This window comes from Drosophila santomea, chromosome 2L (genome assembly GCF_016746245.2).
Source record: "Drosophila santomea strain STO CAGO 1482 chromosome 2L, Prin_Dsan_1.1, whole genome shotgun sequence".
Classification (NCBI taxonomy): Eukaryota; Metazoa; Arthropoda; class Insecta; order Diptera; family Drosophilidae; genus Drosophila; species Drosophila santomea.
Window position 1 is genome coordinate 743,023 of NC_053016.2, and position 9,350 is coordinate 752,372.

The 9,350-nt window shown below is 45.2% G+C and overlaps 1 protein-coding gene across 3 annotated transcripts; it reads right to left on the reverse strand.

The window, feature by feature from the left end:
• Window positions 1-7,027, reverse strand: LOC120455138 (excitatory amino acid transporter). Of its 3 annotated transcripts, none has more exons than XM_039641052.1 (8): window positions 6,830-7,027; window positions 6,010-6,275; window positions 3,504-3,668; window positions 3,044-3,377; window positions 2,143-2,712; window positions 1,326-1,655; window positions 1,136-1,250; window positions 1-1,083 (listed from the first exon to the last, which is right to left on the reverse strand). In XM_039641052.1, the coding sequence occupies exons 3-8, from the start codon at window positions 3,649-3,651 to the stop codon at window positions 901-903; spliced, it is 1,680 nt and encodes a 559-aa protein (XP_039496986.1). In that variant the 5' UTR covers window positions 3,652-3,668; window positions 6,010-6,275; window positions 6,830-7,027; the 3' UTR covers window positions 1-900. The 3 variants fall into 3 exon arrangements, with proteins under 3 accessions (XP_039496986.1, XP_039496993.1, XP_039496978.1); XM_039641059.1 differs by having other exon boundaries at window positions 6,726-7,027; XM_039641044.1 differs by lacking the exons at window positions 6,010-6,275; window positions 6,830-7,027 and having other exon boundaries at window positions 3,504-4,499.
• Window positions 7,028-9,350: the final 2,323 nt, after the last annotated feature.

A 9,350-nucleotide genomic window follows, 5' to 3' on the forward strand; every position in this document is an offset into this window, starting at 1 on the left:
TTTTGAATTAGGTGGTATAATAACTTTATTGTATTCAGCGTATGCGTTTGCGTACAATCGAATGTCGGATATTGGTTAGATAGTATTGCATATATGCAGATACATATTTGTTATCGCTACTAAGTCTGCTATCAGTCTACGAATGCGTGTGTGATATTTGGTATCAGTAACTAAAAATGAGTAATTGGTAAGTGATATTCTATATCCATTAGTGGGTAACTGTTCATCTGGGACGTACATATGTATAACCAAACGTGAGTTTTAGGAAAATAGGAGGTCAACTAAAACTAAACCTAGACCAGCTTCTTGTACAACCTGCGATTCTACTTCTATCCCTCAATCAACTTAAACATTGATCTCTCAAAATACACCCAAACAACACATATATAACGTATAAATTAGCAACATTATAAAACAAATCAGCGTGGTGACCCCCCATCACAATCGAGCTTACAAAATAATACCCATAGATTATGCACAGATCACAAAAATCGCGCGCTTTGCGTTCTTCGTCTTTTGGGTTAAGGTAAGATGTGTGTGCTTATATGTGGCATATATATTCCTATGCGAGTCCTACAAGGTGAATATTCCATATTTCCATATTTACGTATGCAGAGTCCTTTAAGTGTTCAGGCTAATTAATTGCTATCGACACTGGTCCAAAAGAGGAGTAAATTCAATGCGGGTGGGTTCGTCAGACAGTCTCTCGATATACGAGTATATCCGATCGCTTGTTGTTTAAAGATCCTATATCAAAAATTTGTTTGTTGGGGAACACTGCGGTCTATTGGTGGTGAATATCATAGGTGTTGTAATTGTGGTGGTGGTGGTGGTGGCGGTTCTGGGACTATAGAGCTGATGCTGACGAACTAAATTCGAGTCTGGAGTATACAGAACATTCTAGACCCTGCGGTTACAGTGCTCCTGCTGGAGGTTCACGTTATTCATCACCGCACTCATGTCCACCACCACCGAGTCCGTCATAGTCATAACGCACTTGCTGTTCGTCTCCAGCTCGGTCTGCCCCTCGAGAAGTCCTCCATCGTGGTGTCCATGTCCGTTGGGAGTGCCAGCGGGCATGTCCTGAAGGGATAGTCATCAGATTGGTAAAATGTCGTCTACTAGTTTTTCATACCTGATAGTTTACGGAAGCTGCGTCCAAAGCCATCAACTCCTTTCGCGACAACTCCTCGACTACGGCTGCAGTATAGCAGTCACCCAGCATATTGTTGGTGGTGCGAATCCGATCCCTGCCAGAGAAGAACCTTCGATGAAGCTTTTTCGCAGTGGAATTACATTGGAATCCAAATCAGATCCATACTCACACAAACCAGTCCACGGCGAAGAGGAGCGTCACATCCTGCACAGGAGCATCAATGGCGGTCAGCACCACGAGAAGGAGCACCAGGGCAGCACTCGGAACACTGGCCGAGCTCATGGAGGCAGCCGTGGAGGTCAGGAGCACCGTGAGGAGCTCGCCGAATCCCAGAACCATGCCGCTCATCTGGGCAATAAATATCGAGGCCACTGCGATATAAAGGGCCGTTCCGTCCATGTTGATGTTGCATCCGATCGGTAGGACAAACCGCGTGATCCGCGGATCCACCTTGAGTTTCTCGTTCATGCAGCGGAATGTAATGGGCAGGGCAGCGGCGCTAAGGGGCGTGGCAGTCGCAGTTTTGTCGAGGAGTGTGTTGCATTTTTTTTGTGGTGAATGAGTGTTAGTGGGTAGTTCGGATACATCGGGTCGTGGCAAATACCGAAAGAAAGAAAAAACACATATTTAACGCACTCCTACGGAATCTGAAGGAACTCTCCTAGTCAGTGAACTTTTAAAGAAAGCAGTAAAGGATTCTAAACTTTAAAGTTATTAGTCTAATTTTGTGGCTTGTAAAAAAAAAGTTGTTCAGAATCAGGGTTATTCAAAAACTTTCCAATAACTTCGTTTGGTTATTTCACTTCATGTTATGAGCGGACTTCAAGTTCATTTTTAAGACATAATCTTGTCAAACAAATTTTCCGAATAAAGTCTATACATGTTTCCCTTTGCTAAAGGCAAATTTAACTTCCATCAAAGGTCAAACAGATTCAACAGATTATAGACCCAAGGACTTATAAACCCCGAATGAACACAGAACTCACGTTGAGGCCGTGGCGAAGGCGGTAAGCATGGCCTGGATGAGTCCGGCGTAGAACTTGAACGGATTGCGACGCACGACGACGAAATATATGGCCTGCATCACCACAAACTGGTAGATGAACACGCCGATGGCCACCGTGACGATGAACCACATGAGTTGCGACATCACCAGGCCCAAATCGCCCACGCTCAGTATCTTCCCAGCGATCACAGAACTAATGCCCACAGGTGTCAGCCACATCACGCAGGTGACCATCTTCATGATCACCTCGAAAATGGCGGCAAAGAAGTCAACCACGACCTGACCCTTCTGGCCGATGGTTCCCAAAAAAGTGCCAAACACCAGGCAGAAGAAGACGATGCCCAGCGTATTGGTTCCACTGCGGTACTGGATGTCCCTCACCAGCACCACCTCCTCCGCGAGATCCTCAGGCAAACGTTGGGCCTCCGATCCGGATGCCAAGGTGTCATTCATCGTCTCGTTGAAGGCGTGCAGGATGCTCGGCTTGGGCAAGTAGACGGTGTGCGCCTGCTGAATGGAGGCCTGGAACAGGTTGTCCGGGAATACGTTCCTGGGGGATAGAAAAGCACACATAATAGATTAATAAAAATAAATATAAGATAAATGGTAAAAAGGTTAATCTTATTCAGAAATAGTTAAACAATCAAAAAACGCTTTGAAACCGCAAAGCAATTTTGCTTGCACTGCTCTAAGCAGTTGCGTTCGCATATTCACTTATTGGTAATAACGAATTGAACTGCTTGCCGCGGTAAGACACTAGTTGCTGCTTTAAGTTGACATGTAGAGGGCGCCACTGTGGATGCTAACAGGTTTTATAGCTCTACACGTTTCTATAAGCATTTTAGGGTGGCTTTAAGAAGGAATTAGCACGCTTAACTCACCTGCCCAAATCCAAAAGACTATCCAGAAGGTTCACTGCCCGCCGATCCGTCGATCGATCGTCCGCATTGTGCAGATCCGGATTTCCAGGATGGATAAGCATAACAAGAGCGATTCCCAGTGCAGCGTTGAAGAACGAGGTGCTGGCGAAGTAGACCAACGTGCGCAGCGCTATCTTGCCGTTCATCTTGGCATTCAGACTGGCCGATCCGGCAATAAGGCTAGATATCACCAGCGGCAAGATCATCAGCTTGAGCACGCGCATAAACAGTTCGCCAGGATACGAGATCAGCATGATAGAGTCCCCGTGTAAATTTAGCGGCCGCAACGAAAGTCCTATCGGATGAGTAGTATATTAATGGAATATTTCAATAAATCTATGGTGTATTCACTAAAATTAGGTCGTCGTTTGGAAATCGTCCATTTGACCTGAAGTGTACATACACTACTAATTGGACTTACCCAGTATTACACCGAGGAGAACTCCGGAAAGGGTGACCAGCAGCATTAGGTTCTCGGAGAGCCACCTGCGGTACCCGGTCAACTCCACGGGGGCATCGCTGCGTTCCGTGGTCTTCGGGGGCAGCTCAGTTGAGGTGGGGGGACCCATTTTGGCGAAGAGGTAATCTGAAAATTTGTCAGACTTTTCCATTTCCATTGTCCAAGTGTCCAAGCTTCCCGGTGGCGCAGATTAAGGCGCAGCGGAGCGGTGGCGACAAAACCGAGAACCAAAAACCAAGAGAGGAGCAAGCAAGACAGGGCGACCGAGAGAAAGAGAGAGAGCTAGCGATTGGGGGATTCCCCTGTGTTTCAGTTGAAATGCAGCTGCTCCTGTTTCGGAATGAATGGATGTGTTTGGCTGGTTGGTCGGTCGGTGCTGGTGTCCAGTTATTGATTTTTTAAGTACTTCACATTGAACTTGAGGATGTTGATTAGGTAGGCCATTCTACCGGTGCGGCGTTGTCTTCCTTTTGTTCGGCGGCGTTTGCGTGCCGCCTCTAAGCCTTGTTCCTTCCTCGCTGCTGCGGCGATTGTTTGTTAACGGCTCCGTTGTTGTGGCTTTTGGCAACTGACCGCTCTGGCAATCAGGCAATCGAAGGGCTGACCTTCGCAAGCGGGCGGAGGGTGGTGCTGGCTCTCTTTAAGACGCTGAACTGCACTCGCACTCGCACTCTCGGGCTGTTGTGCACACACACGGATAATCGATTTTTCAGAGTCCGGGTCAGCGGTCAACTGTCACTGTGTCAGGTCCTGCTCGACCTTAAATTCGGGTTCAAATAGGAGGTGGTTATAAACTCCTGGTTTCTTTTTTTAAAGCTTTACAGCGTGGCCTTAGGTTCAGCCTTCTTCCGCTTTCGTTTTCACTATTTTCAGCCGTGTCTGATTATCCTTTTCCTGCTCCTGGCTCTCAGCTCCTCAGAATGCGAACCGTTCACTTCAAGCTTGCTCCTGCGAATGAGCCACTCTCTCGCTGGGTCAGCTTTTTATTCAGAAAAGCCACTCAGGAGTCGAGTGTCCTGTGTGCCATAAATACGACCGAATCTCGCTCTCTTTCTCGCGGCGCATTTATGGCAAATGCCGGCAGGAAAATGAAAACGAAATGGAAATTGAAATTGAAATTGAAATGGAGACGCGGTGCAGACATCACGCACCGTCGAAAAGCTGATTGACGCTCCATAATTATCATAAAGCGGAAAATTCCGCTAGGCGAGCACGCAGAAATTATTAGAAGCCACGGCAAGAAATTATCCTTTTTTGCAGTACTGCCAATAATTTAATTAAGGCTTGGATACAATACATAAGTCAGATACGTAGTTCAAAGCAGAATACAATTTTGTTTCTACGGAAAAACTATTATTACTTTCTCAGTGCAAAACCACTTTCCAAACCATTCCAGGTAATTTGATTTAATAGCGGTGCTAATCGATTTAAGTGACTTTGCAATTGCCACCGAATGTCCTTGGGGATAAGGAAGAACACCGGGAAGGGTTCGTCGCTAAAAGCTAAACACTTTTATCGATCTGTACGAGAGTGCGCCTTGTTACCTGTCATTCATAAATCATGTGAGAGTCCCCGGCCCTTTTCCCCCGAAGACCCGAAACCTATTGGCCATTTCTTGGGCAGTGGGCCAAATCAATAGGGCAGCGCTATTTTTAGCTTCTTGGCCTGGCCACAACAAACAAATCGTTCCGCGTCCGCCGGGATCCGGCTGAATTCGGTTGTCATATTGCTATTCGCATTGCATTCCCAAAGTCCCAGTGCCGAAACATCCACGCCATATCCCCCAATCTCTGGCAGATAATTAAGATAATTGCAGCGACGAGTTTCGCCTGTCGCTTTGATTTTTGCCCGCTGCAAGACAGAAAATTTATTGGCACTTCCCTTTTGCAAAACTTTTGACTTATGCAGATCCGAGATATACAGATATTGGCGAGATGGGCGCACTTGAACTTGACATTTGTCAGGGGTTTCTTCGATTGCTAGGGAGAAAGAACGATATCTATGAGTAGAAACAGAAGGAGCATTTCTTGGCTTCCATTATAAATGTTTAGCGTTAGGCTCTTGAGCCCCTAATCGATTCAACCTGTCACTTGGCCCATTCATTTCGGTTTCGCTTAGCTGACGCAAATTATAGACAGGCACGAAAGCGAAAAACTTGCTAAGCGATCGAAGGTCACCCTGCGTCCCCAAAGTTCACTCTCTTCTAGATTGAAACAAAAGAAATACACCTCATAAGAAATGCCCTTTACTGGGCTTGTTGTACGATTTATAAATATGTCCAAAAATATGTTTAGTTGGTCGAACCTGAACTTCAAAAATAGTTGGAGATAGTTAGTGAAAATGCTTGATCGGTTCTCGGCGTGCTGCAAAAACAGCCAACTGTTAATGGCAACTTAATAACTATATTTCAGGTTTCACTTGTCGCCACCGCTCTGTAATTTTCCAGGCTGTTTTTAGATGAGCTCACCTCGGACGATTAACCACAGATTACCCAGGATGGAGCTGGTTGATGGCACTCCCCGCGATAATTATTGTTCTGCGATATGTCTCACTTTGCACGCACTCGTTGGCTTTTTGCTTTTAGCTTTTTTTGCCCGCACACCACTGCGTATACTTAACGTTTTGCCAATGCAGTCAGTTGGAATAATTTCCGCAGCAGTTTCTGCTGCCGTTGCATCAACAGTTTCAAAATGCGTTGCACTGCTGTAGCCGTTGTAGAGGATTGTCTTCTACCTGCGGATACCACAAAATGGCAGGCACCCCAGAGGGGTGGGGGTTTTGGGGTTAGAGGACAATGTTTGCTTTTCCCTGCTTTGGTCTGCATTCATGGGGGCTTGACTTCAAGGTTTGTTTACTAGAAAAGTCCAAGGTGGGGGTGTTGATTGGAAACAGAATGAGAAATGAGTGGTGAGAGCACCAAAATTAAATTACGCCCCTTGTTCAGGTCTCTGCCTCTGGTTAGGTGATTCACAATGCAAGTTGTATGCAGGAAAGGCTTAAATTGTTCTTCGACCGACATTTGAATGGCCCTCACGCCGGGTATATCAGCCGCTCATAACTGGGAAACATATATTGGGTTGCTTTAATTACGCTTTTCTTGTATGTTATTTAGCAACACAATTTATTAAATTATGTACTCATCAATAACACATTACTGTACTAATGACCTGGTAAGGGAACTACCTGACTAATTAAATGTGTTCCCTAACTGGAGACATTCTTTAGCACCCCACACGGAAGTGAAAAGGTTTTCGGACGTGTAGGGATCGGAATGGAGCTCTGGGTACCTCAACACGAAACGCTCGACGCGACACGGAACCGGAGACTGCAGCCGGAATGCCGCGAGGTCGCGGTCTTAACTGCCTGGCGATCGACGGACGCTGAGCGGACGCTGTAACAGAACGGAATCTCGGACGGGATCCACTATGAACTGAACGCGATCTGAAGCGGCTCCTCCGATGTCCGCTGGGCTCGCCAATTGAACAGAAAGTGAGCAATGTATTTAAATTAAGCAGTTGCGACAAGTCAAGAAGAGCCCACCGCCAGGCACATTTCTTTGGCTTTGTTTTTGCCACATTTCGTTTTCACTTTGCGGCAAGGGTTCTCTACGTTATTTCTCTAATTCTCTGGTCACCTTATGCGACAGCGAGAGAGCGAGAAAGCCGCTCGTGACGCCAGCAAAACGCGTCAAAGAGGCCTCATCTGTCTCTGTTCTGTCTGTGCCGATGCCTATATATCACCGCCCCTCCTCCGCCCCTTAACAAAAACAAACGTTCCAACACCCGAAAATAAACGACAATTGTTTAATGCACTTTGACACAGTTTAAATTCTTAGGAAAATTACCTAAACAGACGCGAGTGCCAAAACATGCAAATGGACGAATAAAAGATACCTTTTAAATATTAAGACATATAAGCAGCTCAAAAAAGGATTACCGATAGCTTTTACACAATTTAGAAAAACTTAAAACCTCGTTCTGTAATTATTTTTCATTGTTAGTTTAATATGTTTTCGTGTTGTGTCAGCACACCCATAAATACTCTTGTTATCATTTCAAATGATCAAGTAAACGATTCTGTTATTGCTCAACTTGCGTGGATCCGAGATACAGCCTAAAGTGGAAAATTGCAGCCCGAAGGGTGCGAGAAAGCAGCCAGCTGAGAAAATTACGCATACGCCCCGTTGCCCCGTTGCCAGATGCCAAGGTACCGAGATGAAACGCTTTCGTATATTTTGTATTTGTCATTTTAATTAGAGCGTATTGCAGGTGCACTGTTTTAGGGGAAAAGGGAAACGGAGAAGATAGAAATGTTCTACCTATGAGAGAATTGCTTTCAAAAACAAATTGGCCACCGCAATCTGGCTTCCGCAAATGATAGGCCTCATTATAGGCCCAATTTACATAATACATAAGCAGTGATAAATGGAAACGGCAAATAGCAGTGATATGGGGACATTGCGTGCCGCCTTGGATCAGCGATAGTTGTTGGGGAGTCCGCCAAAGGTCGCCTTACATAAGGCCGAGAAGTCAATTAGGGTTCAAAAGGTGAAGGAGCCAAAGCCGACCGGCGGGAGACGTCATCGCAAGTTCGGATAATAGCACCGACCACGCTGAAACGCACTGCATATATATATGCATTATAATTATTTATTTGTTTACTGATGGGCTTATATCTAAATCAAGAAATGTCAATGCTCATTACAATACATTCAGATACTAATTTGAAATAGAACACACGCTGCAATAATGATGTTCTACTAATATGATTCTGGGAATTCCTTAATCATTTTGTTGAGGCATTAAAGTGGAGCAATTTCTTCAGAGAGAACAATTGCGTGGGATGGACTGGCTGTTACTCATTTATGGCAAAATGAAAAGTATGGCAGTGCCATAAACTGGTTCGCGACTCGGCTAAGAAAAAGCTGTCTGAGAAAGCGAGAGAATGCCACGTAAAGGGTGCCTCATGCAACAGCTGGCGTTTGTTTACAACCGGCGAGCCGAGCTTACTCACATTGGTTGAACCGAGTTGAAGGCGCAACATTGATGCTGGTCGGTATAAAAGAAGACTCTTGGCCGCCAGCACTTAACAGTCTGTATTTTGCACAGACCAAGCGGTCGCAGCGGGTAAAATATTTGTACAGTGCTCTCTCGGTACGGGGAATACGTGCATTTTCTCCACTCCAAAGGTAGAACTCAATTTCGAACAACCGCCATATATATGTTCCCCAAATACCTCAATAAATATTTGAAAGTGACTTATTTGTGGTGTTTAAATTAAGAAAAAATCAACGAGCTAAATTCAACAACTGATTCAAACTAAAAAGAAATATCTCGTATGCCAATCAGCAGCCAAATCCGATCTCGGAATAAATCCAATGAAGTTGAATTTACAGCCAACCGAAAATATTGTGTGTGGATTTCTGCGCTGATTCCGTTCGGATTTCGGACCAGCTAATTCAATTTGTGGCGAAAACCCGAAAACGTTAACTTTCAATCGGAACCTAATCCAATTAACCGGGATGGAGCGGCAGGAACCCGGAGCACATGCAAATTATCCGATTCTGTTCCGTTCTTAATTAACATTTAAAATGTTTCACGTTTTTTCGCCTTGAACCTTTTTGCGCGGAAACCACTCAGCGACCGCAGTTGTGGTGCGTTGGGTGGTTGGATGGTTTGGTGGTTTGGTGGTGTGGTGTGGGTTTTTTCTCACCCTCTCTGAGATCCATACTCAGAAAGTTGCGAAATGTTAAATATTTGCAACACCTGAAAAATTGAATATATTTCATTAAAAGTGCAAAGTTTTCCG

Coding starts and splice junctions, on each gene's coding strand:
- LOC120455138 (XM_039641044.1), bottom strand. CDS start 3,699: ATGGAAATGGAAAAGTCTGACAAATTTTCAGATTACCTCTTCGCCAAA. Junction 2,713..3,043: donor AGTCTTTTGGATTTGGGCAG/GTGAGTTAAGCG, acceptor TCTATCCCCCAG/GAACGTATTCCCGGACAACC. Junction 1,656..2,142: donor GCCTTCGCCACGGCCTCAAC/GTGAGTTCTGTG, acceptor CACGCCCCTTAG/CGCCGCTGCCCTGCCCATTA.